This window comes from Colletotrichum abscissum (assembly GCF_030869225.1).
Source record: "Colletotrichum abscissum strain IMI 504890 chromosome Unknown Scaffold_11.1, whole genome shotgun sequence".
NCBI lineage: Eukaryota > Fungi > Ascomycota > Sordariomycetes > Glomerellales > Glomerellaceae > Colletotrichum > Colletotrichum abscissum.
The window spans coordinates 271,634-296,075 of NW_026849999.1; the positions used below are offsets into that span (position 1 = coordinate 271,634).

The 24,442-nt window shown below is 54.2% G+C and overlaps 8 protein-coding genes across 8 annotated transcripts; 3 read left to right on the forward strand and 5 right to left on the reverse strand.

Moving 5' to 3' along the window:
• Window positions 1-394: 394 nt before the first annotated feature.
• CABS01_05442 (OTU-like cysteine protease) lies at window positions 395-1,632 on the forward strand (the record flags this gene model as incomplete). Its single annotated transcript, XM_060538812.1, has 2 exons — window positions 395-761; window positions 830-1,632. 2 exons carry the CDS (start codon window positions 395-397, stop codon window positions 1,630-1,632), a joined length of 1,170 nt encoding a protein of 389 aa, XP_060405074.1.
• Window positions 1,633-2,035: 403 nt separating this feature from the next.
• CABS01_05443 (acetamidase/Formamidase) lies at window positions 2,036-4,043 on the reverse strand (the record flags this gene model as incomplete). Its single annotated transcript, XM_060538813.1, has 8 exons — window positions 2,036-2,331; window positions 2,458-2,700; window positions 2,814-2,902; window positions 3,024-3,326; window positions 3,472-3,702; window positions 3,768-3,825; window positions 3,888-3,906; window positions 3,969-4,043. The coding sequence occupies 8 exons, from the start codon at window positions 4,041-4,043 to the stop codon at window positions 2,036-2,038; spliced, it is 1,314 nt and encodes a 437-aa protein (XP_060405075.1).
• Window positions 4,044-4,737: 694 nt separating this feature from the next.
• On the reverse strand, window positions 4,738-6,157 carry CABS01_05444 (transmembrane protein UsgS; the record flags this gene model as incomplete). The annotated part of the gene is made up of 4 exons (XM_060538814.1): window positions 4,738-5,479; window positions 5,533-5,705; window positions 5,798-5,904; window positions 5,992-6,157. 4 exons carry the CDS (start codon window positions 6,155-6,157, stop codon window positions 4,738-4,740), a joined length of 1,188 nt encoding a protein of 395 aa, XP_060405076.1.
• A 2,707-nt stretch (window positions 6,158-8,864) lies between these two features.
• Window positions 8,865-11,557, forward strand: CABS01_05445 (uncharacterized protein; the record flags this gene model as incomplete). Its single annotated transcript, XM_060538815.1, has 2 exons — window positions 8,865-9,117; window positions 9,180-11,557. 2 exons carry the CDS (start codon window positions 8,865-8,867, stop codon window positions 11,555-11,557), a joined length of 2,631 nt encoding a protein of 876 aa, XP_060405077.1.
• Window positions 11,558-12,856: 1,299 nt separating this feature from the next.
• CABS01_05446 (RTA1 domain-containing protein) lies at window positions 12,857-14,162 on the forward strand (the record flags this gene model as incomplete). Its single annotated transcript, XM_060538816.1, has 4 exons — window positions 12,857-12,875; window positions 12,933-13,032; window positions 13,147-13,293; window positions 13,391-14,162. 4 exons carry the CDS (start codon window positions 12,857-12,859, stop codon window positions 14,160-14,162), a joined length of 1,038 nt encoding a protein of 345 aa, XP_060405078.1.
• A 1,362-nt stretch (window positions 14,163-15,524) lies between these two features.
• Window positions 15,525-19,667, reverse strand: CABS01_05447 (GATA zinc finger; the record flags this gene model as incomplete). The annotated part of the gene is made up of 4 exons (XM_060538817.1): window positions 15,525-15,701; window positions 15,840-18,950; window positions 19,043-19,196; window positions 19,606-19,667. The coding sequence occupies 4 exons, from the start codon at window positions 19,665-19,667 to the stop codon at window positions 15,525-15,527; spliced, it is 3,504 nt and encodes a 1,167-aa protein (XP_060405079.1).
• An 858-nt stretch (window positions 19,668-20,525) lies between these two features.
• CABS01_05448 (uncharacterized protein) lies at window positions 20,526-20,786 on the reverse strand (the record flags this gene model as incomplete). The annotated part of the gene is made up of 1 exon (XM_060538818.1): window positions 20,526-20,786. One exon carries the CDS (start codon window positions 20,784-20,786, stop codon window positions 20,526-20,528), a length of 261 nt encoding a protein of 86 aa, XP_060405080.1.
• A 2,737-nt stretch (window positions 20,787-23,523) lies between these two features.
• CABS01_05449 (uncharacterized protein) lies at window positions 23,524-23,676 on the reverse strand (the record flags this gene model as incomplete). Its single annotated transcript, XM_060538819.1, has 1 exon — window positions 23,524-23,676. The coding sequence occupies one exon, from the start codon at window positions 23,674-23,676 to the stop codon at window positions 23,524-23,526; it is 153 nt and encodes a 50-aa protein (XP_060405081.1).
• Window positions 23,677-24,442: the final 766 nt, after the last annotated feature.

The following is a 24,442-nucleotide window of genomic DNA, read 5'->3' on the forward strand; positions in this document are numbered from 1 at the left end:
CTCTCACGCCAGAAGACTCTACGAAGCTAGTCAGGATCGAAACTTGAGTCCAAGCGACCCAACTCAACGCGCATCCTTATTATCTACGTCTCACGTCCAGATTCCTTGGCACTCGGGTCTCCAGAGTGAGAACCCGCCGTTGGTACTCTGCGATAAGATAAACCCCTCCGTTCGAACCCCGCCATCAAGAGCTTGGTTACCATCGGTTGCCCGTCCGGATCCGTCCCCGGCCAAGATCGTCTACCGTCAGTCGCTACTCCATCTCATTCTGAAGCCTGTGCGTCATTGCACCATCAAACACCTATCTCAGCTTGCTATCTTGACTTTGGCCCGCATACTCATCATCCTACAGATCCCTTCAGCAAAGCAAAGCACGTCCGCATCGATACTCACAATGAGAGCCAGGTACAAGGGCCCGGGAGGCACAGGCGTCGTCTCCCTCGAGGACACAGCAACAGTCGGAGACCTATTCAACGAGATCAAGGACAAGACGGGCATCGCCGAGTTCACCCTCAAGTACGGCTGGCCCCTTCAGACCCTGACCCTCGAGCACAAGGACGTCAACGCCAAAGACCTCGGCCTCAACGGCCAGTCCTTCAGCATCGAGCCGGCCCACCATCGCGCAATCTCACCTCCGCCCGCCGCCGCCGCCCCTGCATCTCGAGGCCTGGAGACGTCCAAGAAGCCCCGCCTCGATCCCGATGCCGACCCGTCCCCTTCGGACATCAGCATCCCGTGGCCGGAGCGTGAGTCGACATTACGTGAGTACCAAGCTGCCCCTTTCACCCCCAATCCCCAAACTCCTTCCCATCTGACACCATATCCCAAGTCCTTCGCGTGATGCCCGACGACAACAGCTGCCTCTTCACCGCCTTTGGCGGCGCCATCCCAGGCAAACAAATGGAAGCCAAAGAGCTCCGCAAAATGGTAGCAGACTACATCCGCCAACACCCAGACGACTACCCCGAGGCCGTCCTCGACATGCCCGTCGAAAAGTACATCCGCACAATCCAGGACCCGGAGCGCTGGGGCGGCGCCATCGAGCTCGGCATCTTCTCGGACCTCTTCGACCTCGAGGTCGTCGCGTTCGACGTCAAATCCCAGAACCCGCTGCGCTTCGGCGAGAACAAGGAATCGCGCTGCATCCTCGTCTACTCGGGCATCCACTACGACCGCATCGCCTGCAGCCCCTCGGAGCCGCCGCATTACGCGCACTCGGACCTGCCTCCGGAACTCGACAGGACCAACTGGAGCACCGCCGACGACGAGGTTCTCGACCGCACGCGCGCGCTGATTCGAAAGTTGCACGAGATGCACTACTTTACGGATACCACCGAGTTCTTGCTGCGGTGTACCGTGGCCGGGTGCGACTGGCTTGGCAACGGGCAGAGGGAGGCCAACAAGCACGCCAAGGCGACGGGGCATATGGGCTTCAGCGAGATCAAGGACGAACCTGCGGGCGGCGGTGGTGGTGCTGGTGCTTCTGCTGGTGCTGGCGGTGCCTTTGGCGATAATGCGCTGCGCAAGTGCGATGCTCCTGGATGTGAGTGGTTGGGCAGCGGCACGGCCGAGGCTAGGATTCATACGGGCGCGACGGGACACACTGCGATGACTGAGATTCCGGACTTTTGACGAATAGAGACAAGAGAGCCTATTGATAAATGCATGGCGGGGCGGAGTTGTTAGGTATGGATCACATGAGGAACGGGAATCGATGACTCGGGGAGTTTGGCTTGTTTCTCAAATCGAGAGATTCTCATTGGGAAGTGAAGTCTCACGGCTTTATGATGAGTTTGGCATTTCATAAGTGAAATTCACATAAAGATTCGACGACTACAATATCTCGTGACTACGCTTACCCAGCCTCATTCGACTTCAATCAAACTTGACCTCGCAACTCTGATCCAATCGCTCGCGATGACACGGGGCAAGACAAAAGTGAAGGGAAAGGGGGAAACTCCGCACAAAACTTCCATCTCAAAGGAGACCTCTCATCTCACACTCAGCAAACCTTCCACAAACCGAGTCTCATTCTTCACTCCTTATACGTCAACCCACCACCATAGCTATGCTGACTATTCGCCCCGCCCTTGGTAACAGTTCCCTCCTTCACACCCGTCGCGAAAGCGCAGCTGCCCAGGTCCCGCTTCTCGACTTTACCCGCGCCCGGCGAGATGTCAAAGTCGAAAATGTCCATCGGCAGGCCAATGGTCGTGCACGCGTTGGGTATGTCGACAATGCCCGCGACGTGACCCTGGATGGGCGCGCACGACATGAGGAGGTAGACTTGGTAGTCGCTGTAGCCGAAACGGCGGAGGTATTCGATGACGCCTTTATGTTGTTTGCGTTAGCAAACATCGTAGTCATCAATTGTCCATTCGCAACATTCAAGGAAGCAGCGAAGAAAACATGCAGGAGAAGGAAAAGAACAGAAGAGAGAGGGAGGAGGAAACGTACGAAGACACGTCTGACGATAGGCGACGGTAACATCCATGTAATGCTGCTTCCCGTGCTGGTCGACCGAGAACCCCTCAAAGTAAATGTGCCGCCCGGGACCAAACTGCGGCTCGACGGGGCCGGGAATGTAAATGGGCGACTTGAGGTCCAGGTCGGCGACGCCGTTCTTGATGACTTTGAAGTTTATCGTGATGACGCCCGCCATCTCGATGGCGCCGCAAAAGGAGATTTCTCCGTCGCCCTCTGGGAAATGGTTAGTAAGCTACCTGATGATACTGATACATGGTCATATGTGTGTGTGTGAGAGAGAGAGAGAGCGAGAGAGGGAAGCACAGTTGGTTTAGTTGGAAACTTACGAGAGAAGTGTAGGTCGCCGACGCTGAATTTGGCGCCGGGGACGTGGACGGGTAGGTAGACTTTACTTCCTCTGCTCAGGTTCTTGATACTATTCCCCTCAACGTCAGTGACTCTCGTTTCCCATCATCCCAGAGTCTATCACCCTCCAGATTTCCTCGTCGAAATCTCCTAAGGGCAGAAAGAAGTAAAGAGGATGCTCAAAAACTCACTCGCAGTTCCCGCCATGCTCAGGCCGCCCAGGAATCGTCCTGGCCCCCTCCTTACCAACCTTCTCCTTGAGCTCCGCGTTCGCCGCGCCGGCGTGCACGTTGATCGGCTCCGGCGGCTTCGCGACGTCGCGGTCGAGCTTGTTGGCCGCGATGAGCTCGCCCTCGCGCGCGTTCCAGGTGTCGAGGACCTCGGCGGACGGGGCGCACCCCAAGATGCCCGGGTGGATGAGCCCGGCGAATTTTACTCCCGGGATGTGTCTCGAGGTACAGTAGATTCCTTCAAAGTCCCAGATTGCCTTTGCCCTGTTTGCGTTCACAGTGTTAATATGGGTTGTTTTTCGGTGAGAGAGGATGAGAAGGGTGAGGATTGCGTTCATTTTGCATGATACATAAGTGTTGTCGGTGAGAGTGAGAGTGAGTGACGTGATGTGACAATGAAACAACTTACGCCGTAGGATACAATTCATCCAAAAACCCACCGCCGTTATTCTTATCAAATACACCCGTAAAGCCCCAAGGCTGGTCCTCGAACGGCTGAACGTCCATAATCTCCACCAGGAGCAGGTCCCCCGGCTGAGCGTCCTCGACCTCGAACGGACCGCTGAGGTAGTGGATCTTGGTCAGGTCGACGTTGAGCATGTCGTCCGCCGAGTCGTTGTTGCCAATCTGGCCGCCGGTCCTGGCATTCTTGCGTGAGTTTGTTGAACACTAGCAGACGCAGGTGAAAGAAACAAGGGCGATTACCAGTCTACGCATTCAATCTTGACTGTCTCGCCATTCTTGATAGTGCCGGAGAAGGGGACTTTGGGAGGAGGCTGGTTAGAGGGTACTGTGGCATGATCTCCTTCCAGTTAAAGCACTCACTATCTGGATGCCATCTGTTCTGGTGTTGATGTCAACAAACTTGATGCTCGAGGCGTACATCGACAGCACTTGAGCACTTACATGCAGGCCAGGCTGCTCAGAAGCTGGCTTATCGAAGCTGACCTTGTTGGCCGTACGAATACCAGTCTTGCCCATGGTGGAATGGTTAAATTCAAAGTTGATTGTATCAGGCAAGTGATTCTAAGACAACAGAGTGAGATGAAATGTTCACTTGTCGTTATGAGATTGAGTGCCAGAACAGGTCGCTCTGCTTCCTAGCGTGGTAGATATACATGCAACCAAGCCAACGTCTCCAAACTACCCCGCCCTGAGCTCCTCGGAACTGTCTGACCCAGCGAATGAGACGCCTTTCTCTCCTGCCTCGTCTGGCTATCTATCCCGAGTATGGGATTATCCCCAACCGTCCTCTATGAGACGGGAGTGGTGGTGGCTGCTGGGAGTTGCAAGTGCGGAGCTGGGTGCGGGCTGATAAGAGCTTTTGCCCGATACCGTAAGAGGCTTGTGTCTGGCAACCCCCGCATTGGCTCCGCCCGTCGGCCAGTCTCCAAAAACCAATCGATAAGACGGCGTAGTGATCTCATGTCGCATGACTGCTCCTATCATAAACGTAATTGATTGGAATCCGGGGGTTGGCTATCTCGGCATCTGTCGTTTACGCCTTGTCGGTCCCCTTCACCCGTACTGTTGCAGAAAAGAGCATTGCAAATGTCCGCAGAATGTCACCCTATCCCGGCATGTCTGGATTCACGCGATTTAGGTAAGCCTACGGATAGCGACCCCCGAAAAGTGATAGACGAACAGACACCCTCGCCGTTCCCTTGCCATTTGCCTACTCGTGCTTTTGAGCATCACCTGTCGGGTTGGCCGGCCGCGACTTGAGGTGAATGGCATCAATATCGCCGAGGGAGAGGTTGAGGAATTCGTGCTTGTTCGTCCATTCCTGCTGGCTCGCGGCGAAAGCAGCCTTCTCGGCGGGAGGCGGGGGAGGATCGGTAATCTTGGTAATCAGGTACGCCGTTGAGGCCTCTGCGATACCATAGATCAAGACACCAACAAGGGGGATCTTAATCAATGTATAGAACCCGATGGCGAAGCCGAACAGCAGTCCCTCGCGGTTCCGGAACCAGTTCCTCTTCTGCTCCTTGGTAAAGTGCACACGAGAGAAATACGGCTCCAGCAGCTCTCTCATCAAACTCCTCGACGAAAAGTAACTCTGCAGGAAGATGACAATGTACCGCTTGGGCAAGAAGATGCCTGTTCCAAAGATGACAGACGCAGGACCCAATCCAACGGCATTGTTGAATGTGTAGAAACTGGCCGCGGGCAGCACGAATCTACCGACGATGGGTAGGTACGACAAGGCGAATACGGCGAGGGAGATGGCACCCTTCCGAGCGAAGCGGTACAGGAACATGCTGATGGCTTCGGCCGTGCTAGTCGTGTGGGTGCTGCCGTCGCTGACCTTGTACATCTTGAGGTTGGGATAGTACATATCTCGAAGCTTGGTCGGGTCTTCGTGCTTGTGTTTTTGGACATACGTCTTATCAACCCAGTTCAGCGAGTCCATAAACCTGCCTCCGCGTTAGCATAAGACCCAAGGACTGGGGGTAAGATGCGGACTTACATGTTGTCGAGCGTCGGGGTGACGTAGCGCATCAGCGCCATGAGGAAAAAGGGGACCTGCAAAACATATTCCTCGATGAAGTTGAGGCCCCCAACAAGCTGGTCGTCCCAAGTGACATGGTCCAGGCTCAAAAAGAAGGACAGAATCCAGAGAAAGACTCTGACGCCAATGATCTATTGCGCTGTGTCAATACCTGCTGTGAGGAAGACAGGAGTATCTCGGTGGTTTTTCGTGCTCCTGGCGCAGGGGTTTAAGGTATACATACGGGAATGGAGATGACGAGACGGATGGCAAGGCCACTCAAGACGGCAATGCCGGCTTGTCGGTAGTGGTCCGATGTGAACAAGGCAGGGTTTTGAAGGGCTCGTTGAGCTTGTTGGCAGTTAGCATTTTGAGCTGTGTCAATAAACTCCGAAGGAATGGAATCTGGACGCCATGTGCATGGCTCCATCAACTGACCTCCAACCAGCGTCAACTGGATGCCCCGCAGGATTTGGTTCAGGTCGAAGTGGGAGAGGTCGAACTCCCGCTTGAGCCTCTCCTTGTCAATGGGAAGCTTGTCGAGCTGCTTGTCAATCTGGCCTTCAAGCTTGTCGCGCCTTTGACCCTTTTCAGAGGTCGCCATGTTTTCTCGAGGGTGTGGAAGTGACGATGCCGATCACCACGAACGTTGCTGGGTGTTGAGGTTCAAAATGTCGAGAGTCTTGGAGGGGCACGCGAGCTGTTGCGACCTTGTCAGCGCAGGGCTGGTTGCTTGGCCGGGAGCTAAACTTGCTGGGAGCTGGAGCTGAGTGTGGCGGGCAGACGATGACGACACACATACCGGGGGTTTAGTGGCTGAGAGACCTAGGTAGCACCTCACAACGCTGCCCTGCAACCGGTACGTCCGGAAGGTCGGATGGTCCGAGCTTCACCGAGTGCCGGGAAGCCCCCGTATTCCTTATCTTATCGATATCAGAGATAAGACCAACTAAGTGAGTCTAGGTACCTTAGGTAGGAGCTTGAAGTGCCTTGAGGTAAGGTACGTGGGTACCTAGCCCGGTAGGTACTTTTGGTACTGAACCACGTGAACCTACCAAACCACACAATTGAGGCGCCTCAGAAGCAGAATCATTCGCTTGTATGAGGGCGAGCTGCATGGCGATGCACCATCGCAGAACCAGTCAGCTCCGATGATCGGGTGCAAGTGGATTAAACATTGGGAGATGTGGTACCGGTTCATGTCGAGTTGCCGCGGCTGCGGCTGCATTGCGCACGCGTCGAACTTGCATCCCAGAACGCGTCCCTGTGCAAAGAGCTGGAACCCCTGCATGCATTGCTCAAAGCTCGACAGCCCGAAGCTTTGAAGCTCAGAGCTTTCAATGGACCAATGGCAGGTCCCTGAATTGTTAACCCCCAGGCACTGCTGAGGCTCTTCAGGGTAGGTATAAACCCCAGGCGTTATATCTGCAATTGAATAAGGCGGCTGTTGTCATGGGGGACCCGAGGCTCTTGAAGCTTTTTTGGAAACCTCGGAAGCTAGTTTCTGGTTGAGAATGCGGTGAGGGCTGAAATGACAAGGCAACACGAGCTCTCTAAGCCTCAATTTTCCAAAGGCGAGGATTGCAAGTGCGGAGCTGAAAAGGTATCCGTAACCAAATATGAAGACTGCTGAAAATGCCAGGTTTCCACTGGATTTATGTTGAGGTTGCCCCGTCTCATCTTTGCCGTTTTCTTCTAAGCGAACATTACAACGCCTGGGCTCCCCCATATCGATCCCCATACTTATACGTAGTACGGATAGTCATGAAAAAAGTTAAGGGTATATTTTGGCTGGGATACGTCGGCTGTCCCCGGTGTGACCCCCCTAATGGATTGTGGACGCGGCACCTTATTCGCGAAGCGACTACGACGTGCAATCTCCAGGTTGGCTCCAGATGGGGCCGGGCACATCACGAGGGCGCGCGCTTCAGTGAGCCTAGTCATCCTAGCTTGTTCTCCAGATCTATCTAGGTGGTCTCCGTGCATAAGAAGACGGGGCAAGTGAGAGATCAAAGCAAATTGGATCACAACAAGATGGGTGATGAGAATCTACCATAGCAGACTCAGATCAGGTATGAGAGACGGTGAGTGAGGGGGCGAGTGAGTGAGAGAAAGAGAGAGAGGCATGTGAAAGCCAATCAGGATATGCTCGAGTGAGTGAGAGGGTTCGTTTTGTCTCAAACTCCCGCAACACTGGAATTGAGGGTCTCTCCTATAATTACCAGGTGGCAATGCATGTTCAGCATCTCTCTCCTGTGTACAGGGTATGAGTCTGCCAGTGTGTTTGAGCGTTAGCAATCAACCCGAACGAGGTAAAGTGAGATGATGAGGTACGTCAGGCAAGGAATGATCCAGGAGAAAGGGAGTGAGAGAGAAAGTCTCATCGTACGGCCACAGGGTCGAGTGGTTAAGGACGGTGCCCAGGTGGGTGCGGGGCGCGGGGGGCCCATCGCTATCAAACGGGCGACGCGATGGTTCAGGAAACCGGCAGCGTCAGAACCCCCCCGTCGGGCGCGTGTTTCCTCCAAAGCCTCGAACGAGTCCCCAAGAAGCCGTGACATCGTTAACCCCTGGTCGAACCATGAGCAAATCCCAGATCCGTCCAAGCTTCATCATCTTTTGTCCATCCATCCATTCATCCATCACCCACGTCCGCCGCGCCCATCCCCCCCCCCCTTCCCTGTCGCCCTGCCTCAATCTCAATTATCAAAAACCTTTTTTCTTCCCTTCCTCTTACTTCCCTCCGCTCTCCGCCTTCCGGTCCCTCCTCCTCTCCTCATTCGCTTCTCCAGGGACACTCTACACACCCATCTTCTTCTTCCCTTCCATTCGCTACCTATCGTGTGGTGGCACAAGTGTTTCTTCTTCATCTGAAGGGTACTGAGACCGGAGCAAGACATTTTATTTTCTACCTAGGTTGCCGATTCTCGCTCGGCTCAAAAGGGGGTCCACGTCCATCCGCGCCGCTGCATCAAGCCCGTTTGTTTGCCCGTTTCTCGGATCCCTCAAAATTTACCCCCTTGCTACGGCCAGCATATCAGTCTTTCGCTTCCGATTTGCACCACCCTATTCTCTCGACCAAGGCCGGCGCGCTAAACCTACGCGACGCAAATCGATAACGCCCAACGAACGTCACCACCGACGACAACTTCCTCCTCTCAAGGCCTGTCATGTACTCGGTGTCAGTTCCGACATGACCCAGGTCCGACTCGTAGCACTCGCCCGTCAGCTGATAGTTCCCGCACGTACTTGACGACACTGCTCTCCTCTGGCCGAGCTGCCACACTCTCCCTTTCCCTAGGAATACCGCGATGGAATCTCTACGCCCTGCCTATCCGGCTCCTCGCCGCGTCGCAACTGCCCCGATACCAGCACACATGTCACGCCCGCCACCGTCCACATCGGCCGGTGGCCTAGTCGAGACACTATACAACCACCCAAATGTCAAGATCGTAGCATTCGCTGCTGCATCCAGAGGCCGAGCTCGGAGTCCAGGTCGCGGCCCTTCAGATGAGCCCGGCTCTTTGTCTGCCCACTCGCAGCTTGAGAGGACGATTGCCATTGGTAAGTTGCGCAAGTCCATCAACGTTCTCATGGCCATTGCTGATTGGGGGCCATCCCAATAGGGCCGTTCCGAATATACCGTACAGGATCCGTCGCCTTCTTGAACTGCGGCTCTGCTCTGCAGCCAATGTTACCCAAAAGCCAATGCTGGGCCCTCGCCGAAGACTCGAGCAAATTCGTCCTACAAATTCGCCGACCCAATTACTGGAGGATTGAGATTCCCGTCACCAACGCCGATGAACAGGAACTGGCTGCGGCGCTGAAGGGTGTCTGGGATCAAATATTGCAATTCGAGAAGACGGAATGCCCTTTCAAACGGTCCTTCACGGTCATCCTCCCCGAGAAACCAAAGACACCCGTGAAAAAGCGACCATGGACACCCCCGGTCAAACGAGCCCTACCCGTCCTTTCGACCCCAGCCCACGAAGTCGAGGTATCACCGACGCCAAAAGCTTTGACGCCAAATACTGGCAGGAGAGCTTCGACATCTTCCCTCCGCGGCCGAAGCGAGCAACGCCGGCTCTCCACTATCAGCAATGACTTTCACTCAAGCTCAAGATCCCGTGATCCGAGTGCCGAGATATCGAAAGCGGCAGAGCCTGCGGATGCCGCGCTGACTCCCACGGCCGAGAGACCAGCCGTTGCGACAGAATTGAAGATTCCGAAGCGCGGAGCGGAGGTAACCCGCAATATCGCTAGCAACAATATGGCTCAAGAGGTGACCGATGAGGAAGGCCCTACGTGTGACGTGGTCAAGATGGAAAAGACGGAGCCAAAGGGGAGTCACGAAGAAGCCACATTCGAGGACTCAATCGCCGAGGAAGTGGAGCCCGAAGATGAGGTTTGCCGACAAGATCTGACGATTCCCGCCGAGGAGCCATCAGCAAAGTCACCAGGAGTTCAAGTTACGAATGGTGACATTGGCGGCATTGATGCACAAAGCAACGCTGGCGAAGAGGTGACTGCCGCCGCGGTCTCACCAGCATTGCATGCCGCACCGCTACAAGCACCTGTGACAGTACCTTCGACGGAGATGGTCGATCGCGAAGAGGACACCCAGGGCCCTGAGGTTTCCCAAGTTTCCATCAAAGTCGACGACTCATTGACCCAGCCAAAGGAAAGCAAGACAAACACCCAGGTGGAGACTCTGGTGACTGTTGAGCGGCCAGTGACTGGTCATAGGCTGCCAAACGACATCAAGGAACAGCTCGTCACTGTGGAGGCATTGCCCAAAACATCTCTGTCGGCTGAGGCAAGCACGCCGACGCCCACTAATATTTATGACGTGATCCGGAACTACGAGATCAAGATGGCCGCTGCAGTTCCCGAGTCTACGCCGGCCACTAAACCTGTCGCTGAGCCCGAGGCTGTTTGCGAGAAGTCAGCGATAGAGACGAGGAATACCAGCGGGAATGGGTCCAGCAGCGAATCACAGTCCGCGACAGACGAAGAGACAGTTCTCGAAGGCAGTGGGGTTGTGGGTAGCAGAAGAAAGAAGCTTCGCGGATTCAGAGCCGGCAGGGCTCTGGTTCCCCCACAATTGACCCTTGTTACCTCGCCACCGTCAAAGTCGGCCATGAGATCGACTCCGATTCTGGATGAAGCAACTTCACCAACTGGATCTACAGATTCGTTCCACAGCTCAAAGTCATGGCACTCGCCCGCTCAGTCGCCAATTACGCCTGTCCCAAGATCTCCTGCCTCAGACGTGTCCCCAACGAGGTTCCCATACCCTCACGACAATATTCTTATTCCTAAGAAGCCTTGGCACTACCGCGACATTTCCGATCTGACTGTGACACCGGAGACTCGGCGAACTTGGGATGCGACTTCGTCTCTGACCGACGACAGCTCGTTGGAGAGCGCTGCTACTGCGCCAGACATGGTGTCTGAGGTGGTTGAGCAGCCTGACAAGGTTGCTCTTTCCGAGGACGAAGCAGCAACTACAGCTGTCGTGCGTCGCCCGTACATTCGACACAGATCAACCACCAGCAGCATCTCCGTCGGCCGCAGAGCGCTCTCCCCTCTGCCGACGGCGGCCAACCTTTTTGCGCCCACGAGTACCCAGGCCAGGTACCACCCCCTGAGAAGCCGCCTGGAACTCGTCCGCAGACTTCCCATGGCCATCGTATCCAAGACCTGCGAGGTTCTTCTGGGTCCGCCGAGTCACCTCATTGCGCTGATGCTCCAGGTGGCTGCTAAGATCGCCGCCGGGCAGTGGCGCGGTATGATGTTCGGGTTCGGCGAGGGCGGCGAGACGATCCCCGTGCAGTGGGACTACTCTGACGACGAGTACGATAGCTGGGGCGAGAACGACGATTATTATCTCAGCCAAGTCGAGTCATCGCGTGCGAATAGCGTGATTGGCACCGACGACGGCGAGAATGACGAGGCCACCGACAACGCGAACGGAACGGGTCGCGGGTGGGAGGTTGACTGATGAGACCCCAGGAGGCATCAGTCTGTAATGATTTCATGTATGACTACTGTATGTTTTTAATCGCCAGGAACTGCATCTAGGATGGAAACCTTTTTGGGCGTTTTCTTTTTGGAGAGAGTAAAGGAAGCAAGCTACACGAAACGGGTCTCGGATCCTGGAGAGGTTTCCACGCGTGCAGATATCCCGGCAATGTGTGGCGTCACATCCACGTTGGGTCCTGGTTCTTTCTCTGATGTATAAACACTTTTGGGAACGGTGGAAAGGGATATGAGGGCACTTGAAGGGTTTTTGGCCACTTTTTGATTGGCATTACGAGGCATTTAGTCCAGTACGCTGGCCCCGCCAGGTACTATTCAGGGATGAATTCATTTCACGATTTCAAGAGCTTGTTACAGTGCCCTGCGTGCATTGCTCATGAGTGTAAGCAGCCACACTTGGTCCTCGGAACGTTAACCTATGAGAAGAATGGACTCGAGAGGCTTAGGCAGTCTCGTGGGGTCATCTTTGCAGAGCAATGCGGCACGCAGCGCTCATAGAATCCCCAACGAGCCGGTTAGTCACCGTCGAGCCGACAGCATCGGGTACATCTTCCGGATTATCGACCAGACTGTACCAAAAGACTGGAAAAAGCCAAGAAACCCAATGAAGATCAAACACACGAGATATACGACGGGATGACAGCTGACAAAGGCCTACCTACCGGGCATGCACTTGGCTCTTAGGCTGGGCTGTGTCTTGGGCTGATCCAGGCACTTCGAATCTTTGGAGATTCGAAAAACGCCCCCCACCGTTGTCGAAGAATCAAGAACGAGACTGCGACATTGTTGAAGCTTAGCTCTTTCGTGGGGCGTTCGAGGTGTTGTCAGTCGGGTCATCTTTCTGCACGCGTCGTATTTGAGGGATGGATGCGATTGGTTGATGGCGACGCCTCGTGAGGCTGATCTTGGGTAGGCTTGGCGAGCGTATTCGTCGGGTTACGGTTTCGAGGTATTCAGGATACCGAAGCAGTGGGCAATTGGAAGATCACCGAATGTAGAAGTGCATATTTTTCTGCTGACGGACGAAACGGTCTGTTTGTACAAGTGTGTGTGATGCCTGGTGTTGATAAATGTATAAATGAACGCGGGACGGAAGTCCTCTTCAACAGGTTATATCCTCTGGGACTCTAACACTACAACCCGGTTTCTAAGTGCTATGTAAAGTCTCAACTCCTCGGAATTTACTTACAACTGGTTCTCTATCAACTGAAGAACGAGAAACTCCTAGAAACTGGTCAGGCTGGGGAACAGTGGAACAAACATGGAGGACGGCAAATATGGTAAGAATGAGTAACCCCCCCTGGCAGGCCCCCTTTTACTTACAAGAAATCCAAAAGTCGACGGGAGCTACTACTTCTACGCCCCAAACAAAGCAGCACCCATCTTCTTCGCCGTAGCGTTTGCCGCCTCTGGAACACTGCACTTTTGGCAGAGCTAGTGAGTCTATTCCGATACCGTGTGCCCGGTCCAATCCTAAAAGCAAACGAACCCAACTCCAATCTGAAGGGAAGAGCGGCATTTTCCCTGACTGACAGCTGATGTGGGATCCAGTCACTACAGGTTCTTCAAAGTCACCGCCCTGTTCTCCTTCTGCTGCCTCCTCTTCGCAGCCGGCTTCGCCGTCCGCACCTACGGCGCGTGGCACTACGACGACCTCGACATCTTCATCGCGAGCGTGTGCCTCATCTACGCAGCTCCGTAAGTAACCACCGTTCTTCTCAAATCCACAAATCCCACAATGAGCGAAAAGGAAAACGAAAAGAGGAACCCTCTACTCACCCCCCCTTCTCCCAAGACCCCTCCTCGAACTAGCAAACTACAACATCCTAGGCCGCATCCTCTACTACGCCCCCTACGCCTCCCCCCTCCACCCAGGCCGCGTCCTCACAACCTTCGCCTTCTTCTCCAGCATCGTCGAAGCCCTGAACGGGTGGGGCGCGTCCTACTCCGCAAACCAATCCCTCACCCAGCGCGAGCTAGAAACAGGCCACGCCCTCATCAAGACAAGCCTGCTCCTCCAAATCTTCGTCCTCGCCTCCTTCACAGCCCTCGCCGTCGTCTTCCGCCGGCGGTGCGTCGCCGCCGGCGTAGCGTCCGCACGCGGCGTAAAGGGCCCGATGGTGACGCTCTACGTCAGCGTCGTGCTCGTCTCCGCGAGGACGTTGTTCCGCGTCGCAGAATACTTCAGCCTCGCTCGGGTCCGGTTCGACGCGCAGACGAAGGAGGGCGACGTGCCCCCCGCGATACGCTACGAGTGGTTATTTTACGTCTTCGAGGCGAGCCTGATGCTGGCCAACGTCTGCATGTTTAATGTCAGGCATCCGAGGCGGTATTTGCCGGAGCGGTATACGGTGTACCTTGCCCCGGACGGGGTCACCGAGGTGGAAGGGCCGGGTTGGAAGGATCCGAGGGCGTTTTGGGTGACTGTTGTTGATCCGTTTGATGTGAGGGGGTTGGTGAAGGGGAGGGATCGCGGGATGGAGAGGTTTTGGGAGAGGGGTGATGGTGGGAGGCATGGAGGGATCGAGGGGGGTAGAGAGGGGGATCAGGGGAAGGACGGTGTTTGATGAGTTTTGTAAGTGTGGTGAGCGAGGGTCACCGTGATTGTTTGGTGTTGTGTTCGGCTTGCATTTTCCTGTTTCCATTTCTTGCTTTCCTTTTGTTAAGTGTGATCAAGCCTGTAATTGTAGTCGGCCGGTCGTGGTTGAATATATCGAGACATTTCTGTCAACGTTCGTCTCCAAGTAGTCTGGCATGGCATCTAAGAAAGCAGAATCGAAAATGAGAATGTTTCACCTTAGTGTGAAGCATTCTCGACGATACAGATCAAGCTTTTTGTTCATACACCCAAAGACCGTTTCGTGGGTAACGCCCCATGGCAAGTAATGGATCGGGCCCAACAATATAACCATTTCATCTTACACGCGTTAGTTGGTGCAAGGTAAACGACTGGTCATCACTTACTTCATGTTTTGAGGTCGATACGACGCAGCAAAACTGAACCATCGTCAGCGCCTTGAACAGGCGGGTAGAAAGCATCATATCAGTAATTAGACTGAGAATTGGGGCAATGTTCTTCATACTGAAGTAGGGAGCTCACTTTCGGTAATCAAATCATCACGTCCACGACAGACAAACACAAGTCTTCATACAAACAAAATCCATGGGGTATGTCTCATTCAGCTACATTCCGTTTCATATAAAATGGCTAACACCAAGGCCGATGGCCAACGATTAGCATCTCTCACCCGTCTCTCACCTGCCTCAATCACCCACCACCCATGGTATCAAGCGGGTTCATCCCGACAAGTACTTCATACGTAGAAGGGAAGGTGTGAAAGAATACAGACAAAAGACGAGGAAGGCTTTCAACCATTCCGGCCTTTCATAAATGCTTGATCGCTTCTTTTCTAAGTCCATTCCGCTCCGCAAAAATCATCCTTAGCCAGCACCTCCTATATAGAAAGATCTCAGACCAGATAACCGACCACCGGGGTACAGGAAGGGCTGCTTTTCTTTTGCTATCCTTTCCCACCTCCAAGAGGTAGAAACTTATGATGCCAATCTACTCAAAATGATGTAGGTGTGGTATCGCAAGCTGGTCAGTTCCGGCAGTAACAGCGAGTAACTAATCATCACCCGAATAAAATAGATTTGCGTTCTGACCCCCGAGCCATGACGCCTCGTGTACCTTACGTAGAGAAAATGTCAAAGTTCCTAGAAATGTCCAAGAAAAAATCGCCGGGGTGATATCAACCATCTTTGTTGGTGCCGCATCTGGGCACTAGGTATTACCAGGCCATCGCCACAAGACTTTGGGAAACGAAAGTATAATGGTATCTCGACAGAAAGGGCGTGCGCTTGGACCGATAATATATGAGTTGCGCGTAAGATAGATAGATGGATGAGTGACCATTGTCGCTCTCTCGTTATTCTCGTATGGATGTCATTCCGCCACCACTACCGCCTTCGAGAAGAGGCTGACTCGGTGGAGGCATGCCTTGGTGACTTTTGGAGACGGAAACAGACGTGGCAGGTGTGCCATTCCCTGAACTGTCGCTAGGTCTTGCTGGCGTGCTGCTGCTGGCCTTGACTTCGTTTTGGAGCTGAGACGAGTGTATGGGCGAGTTCGACTTCTTACTGAGTGCGTCTGCGTTGGTGTTTGCGCCTCCTCGAGACGAATTGCGTGGTGAAACCCGTCCAACCTAATCCTGATTAATATCGTCGTCCTCCACTCGGCTTACTACAGAGGGCTCGGCGCTTCTCACCTGCTTTGCCCAGCGTAAACCGCAGCTGTTGCAGAGGTCTCTTTGACCACTAGGACCTCGTCGCCACTCGGGCGTATTGCGCGTATGGCAGTTGGCGCAGTCGCGGACGACATTGCCTACTCCCTTTCTCCTCTTTCTCTTCTTCTTATTCGATAATAGGCCACCCAGCTCTTCAGCAAGGATCCGATTCACCTTCTCCATCTGGCGGAGCTCGAATTGCCAGCTGGAGCACTTTGTCGTTCGCAACTCGTCGAAAATGTTGTCGTCCGAGGCTAGAGCAGCATCCTGCGAGCCGTGCATCGCTTGCCCGCCCGGTAGTGACATCGGCCCGGCCTTTGCAAGCTCGGTGCTCTGTGTTGCGAGTTGCACGTTCTGGTTGACCTGAGAGGTTGATTTGACGCTTCCTGGGGGTGTAGCCGCCGGTGCGATGCTCCTCGACGATGCTTTGAGAAGTTTGGTCTGCGCCAATAAGAACGTGGGCTTCTGACCATCTGAGGCATCTCCAGGATACAAAATGGTTTGTGCCTGAAGTACCTGTCCTCTCCTATTGTGAACCTCATGTTTGCATGTCACTATTTTGCCTCTCCTTGCCTTTTCGATCGCTCGCCCAAATTCGGCACGACTCTCTCTGCGCATGAGCTCCTGCATGCTGGTGCCTATCAGGGTGTCTGGCTGCAAGTCGAGCAAAGACCGAATGTTAGAAGACACGAAGAGAAACATGCCGGATACCGAAATCTTGGTCCATAATTCGCTGTCGCCAATGCCTCCGTGCGCTTCGAGGTCTCGTCGGCTCAATGCGAAGACGGGTCGTTTTCTCCCTACCAGAATAATACATTTTCTACCTTTTCCGTGCTCGAAGAATAATGAGCCGTGGCTTTCGAACCACGTGTAGCCACTTTGTTTCCGCCTTATGCGGAAGACAATGTTGACCGAATTGCCCGCCGTCGCGTCTTTGAGTTCACGGGTAACGGGCACAATGTCGGACGGGTGACATACGGTCGAAAGGGAATTGCCCACCAGCTCTGTCGCGTCGTACTCCAAGACCCTCTTGCAAGAAGGTGATAGGTAGAGGAACAGCCCTTTAAGTGAAAGAACGTGGACAACGTCGTCGGTGTTTTCGAGAAGCATCTTATCCCAAGACTGCTTGTGCCAGTCAGACACCACACCCTTGGGGTTGAATTGCTGTAGCAGGGTAGACACGTCGTCGACACCCAGCGTCTGTCCATTTTCGGCCTCGACAGTGTTTTGATTCGGGGGTGTCCAAATGTACTGGCCAATGTCGCTATGTTTGTAGTTGACCTTGACACCGCCTGCGTCCTGGCCCTGAGAGATGGCATCTGGGCATTCGACGAGATCGATTTGAAAGCCAACGAAGAACCGCACCTCGTTGGGGTCGTCCCACGGGATCGGGATCATTGTCAAAAGATTCAGGAAAGGCTTGCCGCCCTTGCGATAGTTGATCAAACTTTGCTGAACCTCGCGGCCTTCTGCAATCTTCTTTTTGAGATTGTAGACTGACGCATCGTCCACGAATTCACGCTTCGAGCCAGCTTCGACCTTGGCATCGGGAGCTTGCAGGAATCGACAATTTTGGCCGACAATTTCATGGCGGCTGTAACCCGTCAAGTTCTGGAAGTTATCGGAAACGTAGATAATCGGGCAGTCATTCAGTGAGACGTCACAGACCACAAATGCGCAGGACATGTCAACGGCGCCAAGGTGAATCTCGGGGTCCTTTCTTGTAGCGACGTACCATAACGCCCGCATCATATCGAAGCCGCTCTTTGAGTAGACGTTCTTCTCTTTGGACTCTGCACGAGGTGTTTGAGGTCCCATGGCGGGAGTGGTCTCTGCGGTTGCGGCAGGTGCAGCAGAGGCTGCTGTCTGGCTCGTTGCCATGGATGATGATTGGTTATTGGGGGACTGCGAAGAAGTCTGACCAGAGTTGGTTGACACCTCGCGGGATAATGTTGACGGCGTTGTCTGAGGACCGCTTGAAACAGAGCCGAATTTGGGCACTTGGGCAATTGGTCTGTTCGAGTTGTCTGCCGGCGTTCGGTATTGCTGGCCCATACTCAAAGCCTCGTTGTCGGCGTTGTCGATATCTAGTGGCGTGTCGAGGGCAGACTGTGGTGCTGTTCCGGGTGTTTCATCGGCTCCCAGATCCATGGTCATGTCGTTGGCGGTCGTGTTGAGAGGGCTCGGAAAAGCGTTGGCCATGGATGTCTGGCCGTACATATTCATACTTGACGTAGTCGGCATACCCATGTTGGCGTACGCCGGAGGCATCATTGAACTCATCATATCGGGAGAAAAGGTGGTGAATGCATTTGTCGGCGACATCTGCAGTCCGTCTTGGGCAGCGTACGCCTCCATGCCTCCAGGTATGGAAATATTGCCGGGAACACTGTTGCCCATCCCTCCGTTATTCGTCATGCCGCCGTCCATGCCGCCATTCATGCCGTTGCCCATTTGGCCGGCCATATTAGAGAATTCGCCGTTCATGGTCGGGTTTTGGAAGGGATAGTTGAGCATCTGGTTGTCATCAGCGCCGAACTCCATCATGGACATCCTCCTGTCGGCGCCGGCGTTTTGGTTGTTTTGGTTTGAGGGCATGTATGGTTGGTGTATGCTGCGGCGCCGTTGCAGTTCGTGGTTGTTACTGTTGATAATGTCGTCGAGCGAGTCGCCGTTGCCACCCATCATTGACATGCCATGACCTTGGTTCATTTGGTGGTAGCCGTGGCCGCCTCCTTGGCCTTGGCTCTGCATCTGGCGTTGCTGAGACTGTTGCGACATCTGTCGCTGCAGCTCTTGGGGAGTGAGCTGCGGGTAGAAGGCCTCCATGGCGATCGCATCGGCGTCCCAAGGACCTTGTCGTTGATGGTGGACCAGTCGTCGTGTCGTCTCGTATCGGTCGATAGTGGTGGTGGGGTGCAAGAAGTCGTCGAGTGTTGTCGAGTCGCAACCAGTGGGTGGTTCGTTCAGCCGTCCAACTTGTACTTTTCTCTCCCGAGGCGCCGGCTTAAATAGTGCCACCGGTGCATACGGTCGGGGGTGCGATATCGCGTCACAATCCTCGTCCTCCTGTCATGGACCAGTACACGTATTGTAGGAGTTGTGAGGGGGAGGCCGTCGTGTGCTGCGGGAAAAGCAGGTTAGGGTGCCGGCAATTGAACGTCGGCCAGATGAGTATCGGTGGCCGGGTTTTCGGGGTTGGTGAAGAGCGGGATAATGGCGTCGAGCGCGGTGGTCACTTGGTTTTGGCGAGGCAGAACTGCGGTATGCTGCGCGTTGGCGGAGAATGTCGTCGTGGGGTTGTTGATGTCGAGTCTTGTTGTGTCGAAGAATTGGGCGTCGGTGGATTCGGAGGCCGAAGGTGGTGGGAGCAGACGTGAGAAACAGTCGTGGGAAGACCCAGATTGGCTTTGTTGCGGGGAGGGAAGATGGAGTTTGATGGACGTTCTCGGTGGTTGATTCCAGTGTGCCCAGTCACCCACCGGGCAGTTTACAGAACGCAGTACGCAGTAAGTAACTATGTAACTATGTACTCCGTACCTTACGTAGTGGTGGGCGGACAGGCGAAGGGGGGAAGCGACGTGATTGGGGGCGGCATGGCATCAGGGCCCACGGCTCGGCGGCTGATGTATAGACATGTTCCTCTTGGAGCGAAGGAAGCTTGATCGGTACCTAATTACGTCCGAGAGATACTTGGCTTCACCTTGCCATCCACTTACCTTACCTTGGACGTGGGCGGGCAGCATTAAGGGCGAAAGAGCGGACAGTCACGGTCGCTTCCATCATTTGAGAGCCCGGTGCGCTGGAGTGGACCGGGGATGCTGGGTGCCACTGCCTATTTCCTTGCGGGTACTTCCCAGGTTGGGTTTACATTGGAAAGACTCGGCGCGTTTGGGTAGCGACGGACTGGGACTGGGACTGGGACTGGGACGGGGACGGGGAGGAAACGAGACGAGAGGTCCCTGGCACCTGGGAGTCGTCTACCTTACCACCCTTTCTTCAATAGTGCCCGTGCTGATCCGGCATGTTTTGGCGGCGGGAGGTTGCCTGCCCTGCGCCATACATAGTACACACAGTAAGTGCCTACTATGTTGTATGCCTATTCCTGAATCCTCTGTGAGTCTGTGTCTGTGACTGAGGTGTCGCCCACCGCCGGGGGAAGACCACCGAGACAGGGCATGCCGGCCTTGGGATCTTCGGCATGGCACATCGTTTCTACTGTAAGGTTGTGCAACTCCAGGCCCCGTTCTCTGTCCTCCTCCTCGGTTCTTGGCCTTCACCGTATCCGTACTAAGGTACCACCTTGGTTTCACCGGGCACGTGATGGCGATGGGCCATCATGCTCCAAACAGGCTCGACAGGGTGAAAATGATCCGGTTGATTCTATACCATTGCAATAGTTTAAGCAGCCTTTCATGCGAGAAATCAATCAACACGGCATGAGGTGAATGGCTATTACGGAGAACTGCCCTGCCCGGAAGTTTGGAGCCAACAGAAGCCAGAGGAGAAGAAGAAGGCCCAGATAATCCCATAACAGGAATGATGTGCCGAGCGATATGCCCTATGTGAGTGAGTCCGGAACAGAGCCGGTGGGAGAGATTTAACATGCATGGATTGCGCATGGCAGCACCATGCTGAGTGAAGTCAGAGACTGTCCAAAGATGCAAGACTGCGGTTAGCTGAGGTGGGTGGTGAAGACGAATTGAATGGAAATAGGCCGGTCAAGAAGCTGCGATCCGCCGTGGATCTGTGGTGTTCCGATTTCTCGGCCGTGGCAGAGTCGGGTGGAATGTTGAAGATGCTGCCCGTGGCTGACGGGACGCGGGTAGGTGTCCGTGCCTTAGTTTTGGTGCATGGCATGCAGCATCTCGTGGGAACAGGGCATCCATCCCCCACCTGGGTCATTGGGCTTGCTGAGTGAGTGAGTGAGTGAGTGAGTGAGTGAGTGAGTGAGTGAGTGAGTGAGTGAGTGAGTGAGTGAGTGAGTGAGTGAGTGAGGTCCAGTAATGCGCAAGGCTTGGTTTTTCCTCTTTCTTGCCTACGGGAATGCGCCGACTATAAGCCCCCGTAGCCCCCAAGGCCTCTCCCAAGAGTCCCCAACACTCAAGAGGTGCGTCTGAAGAATGCCAGCAGCAAATGGAATGGTAAGTAAGGTATGCGCCCGCCATGCCACAGGATAACGCCAATCGTGCTCGAGAGAAACCTCTTTCGTCATCATATGGGGGGTGCTGGGTGTCACTACACGCAAGATACATCATCTTATATCCAGGTATGGACCAAAGTGTAGGTTGTCTGGAGGTATCTCTCAGGTGGAGAGCGATGACCCCACCCTTGCATCCAGGCTGAACGCTGAATGGAGGGAGATGCGGCAGAAGGAGGATACGTACTGTGTACCTGTCTTGATTCCATGTTCCTCCAACCAATCAACGGGCCGCCACACTTTCCCATGTTTTCCATGATTCCGACAGATGAGAATTACTTGTCCCATCCAACCTTGCCAACTTGCATCTACTGCGTACACAGCATATCGGCTTGTTGAATCCCTACGTTACTTTGTTACTTCTATCCCTCAAGTACCTTACAACCACATGTTCTCTGACCCAACTTCAACAGGTGCCTAGGCCACCATCTTCCGGATACCGAAAACGGCACTCACGTACGCAGCAGCATAGGAACAGGGATGGGCCTGCGAGCGAGACAAGCACGGACAGAGTTGACTTTTCCCCAGCAGAAATCCATTTCGTCATTTCTCCTGGGGCCTTGCCGCCTTGGACAGCCTTACATTGTACCGACACTCACATAGGTACACACACTCACACACACATACACACACGCATACCCGGGATACCAGACCAACCCAAACAGCTGCGGCACCAACTCCCACTGAAAGTCTCCCCCCCCCCCCTTGACACCCTTGACTCCTGACGTGCTCACAACCAACACTTCCGCACCGCATTCCTACACTGCCTATTTACGGTATCACAAAAGTGATAAACATCAATTGCGCCCAAGCTCGAGCAGCAAAACGAACCGTTGGTCCCCATCCCATCTTTCTCTTCCGCCAACTGCGGCACCACTTGCTGCAGTAGGTAGCACAGCAGGAAACCCATCATGTGAGGAGAGAACTTGAGCAAAGAGCATTCCCCATTTCATCTCCCCTAGCGTAGGTAGAGACTGCACACCTAGGCACCACGGCACCTAGGGTTTCTCCCATTCTCCCATTTCCAAATATGCATCGACACCGTCTCCCATCCATCCACTTTCGATTTCCCATGTCATCGGCGATCGACCCTCTCTGGCACTCTGCCACGCGCCCTCGATCTCTCCCTATCCATATTCGTACTCCATACACGGCTTTTTTTTTAAAAAAAAAAAATCCTTTCGCTGAGACTGGAAAGAAATCCTGGCATAGCCTGGCAAGCCTTGGGGCAGCGGCCCGAACCTGGGTTAACCACAAACATCCTGCACCCAATGCCACCACCCGCCCGCTCGTCTCACACAAAAAAACAAAAACCTTCGTGATGCTTATTTCACGATCTACCCGTCGTGCCCTCCGCCGTGAAGATCGCTGACAAGGCCCCTGACTCGGCGGCAGCCACTTTGGCCAGCCAGCCAGCCAGTCCCCTCGGCAGCAGCCTCGTTCTAACCCCAAAGCTGAGATAGATGCCCCAAGCTCTCTGTCTACCTACCTAACCTTACGCCCTTACGCAGTACCTAGGTAGTTCTGCCTCTTTCCTGACTGAACCTGTCCTGCCGTGCCTGCCCGCGTCTCGGCGCCACATGAGACCTCAGCCGACCGCCACAAGCACCACACTCAACAGCGCACCTGTGGTCTGCCATGTGACTCTCGCCCACCAGATACCCCCAAAAGCAGTAAAGATCAGCAAAAGAATGGCATACCTCAGTGATTTACTTTGTATCCGTATGTTGCGAGTTCTGTTGGAAGTGACATCCGCCAATCTGAAGCGCTTCTCGTCATCCAGATGAGCTTCTCAACACCTTTCATATAACCATGTTCCGTCGCGTGAACCAAGCCATGCTGCGCCCACGAGCTTGAACCCTCTCCCGGGTATTGAAGGAGTAGACGGAGCAATCACCTTCCAGGCAGCCCAAGCCCGACGTCGTAAACGGATGCGAATCCGACAGTTCCTTCTCCTTGCAGCGAGCTGAGGCACGCGCACTTAAAGATAACGTAACGGGCATGCATCACTAGCATCTCCCCTCGCTCCGTCTTTGAACACCAACCGTAAACCTGACGTGCTCCCTACCTATGCCCTCTGGTTAGCAGACCACAGCTTGAAACCAAAGTGCGCTTTCCGACGGGGGTTGACGAGAAGCTCGGGAAACCACAATGCAAGAGAACCGTTGACGAGCAACACGAGAGCACCTCGCACAACAGTGAATCATTAGTAGAGACCCGCAGGCCGGGTATGATCCGAATATACCTAGTCATCGTTAGAAATCGAAAGCTCGGCGGCGTGCGTGATGCGTGTCTTTGTGTCTCTGTACGACGACGACGACGACGACGACGACGAAGGAAGCAAGCAATCTCCCGAGTAACGGTGCCACTCAGATCCCCGTACCCAGCATGGCATTCTCACAATCGATGCAGAAGAGAAGAAAGAACGCGGTAACACCAGAATTACGCTTTCCCCCTTCGTGTGCCCCTCCTCCGCCTCCCCGCCATCCCCAACGATGGGAGTACGAAGAGGAAGAAGAAGAAAAGCAACGACCTTATCCGACTCCCGGTCCGACTTGACCTTGAACTTCCGAGAGAGCAAGACCTGTCAAACATCTCACTAACGAACCGGGCCAACCGAGCTAATACGTAGCCAAGTAAGAAGAGGAGTCTTCCCGGTGGCTTTCTCTACCACCCATGTGTATCTAAAGTGTATGCCAAGTGAGGTCCAGGGTGTAAGTCTGAACCACCACCCACCCCGCCATATCCGATTTCCCATGCCATTCGGTCCAGTAAGGAGGGGTGGCGAACAGACATGGCAATCCCATTTGCCCATGTGCAATTTTCCATTACCTGCCTTTTTTCTCCTTCTTTCTCGCTGAAGGATGTCATCAGGTATCCAATCAGCTTTGTCAGTCCTGTGGCTCTTCAAGCAAACATCGTAACCCACCAGTAAACCTGCCACTGAACAAAAACGTCAAAAAATAAAAACATACAACACCAGGTATTCGCTGATCGTCACCGACTCAACTACTAATCTGGCCCTCATCGGCTTGTCTATGGGAGAGCGGACGGGATCCCGAATTCTCCGATGGGTGTGGTCGTATGTGCTTGTTTCCAGGTAGAATTTCTATTATATCGGACGTGAACGAGGGGAAGGGGGGGGCGGGGGGGCGTACCTTTGACCCCGGGACAGGATAATGATCAGAATACCGAGGAAGAGTTGAATAGAAAGACAAGTCTAAAAGGCTGGCAACGCAGAGCAGAGTGACTCACTCAAGCTTCGTCCGTAAAGTCCCCAAAAATGGTTCGATACGCCCCCCATCTCAGCTACCCCAAGCCCAGCACGTAAAAGACGCCATTCATTCCATAGCCACGTTCC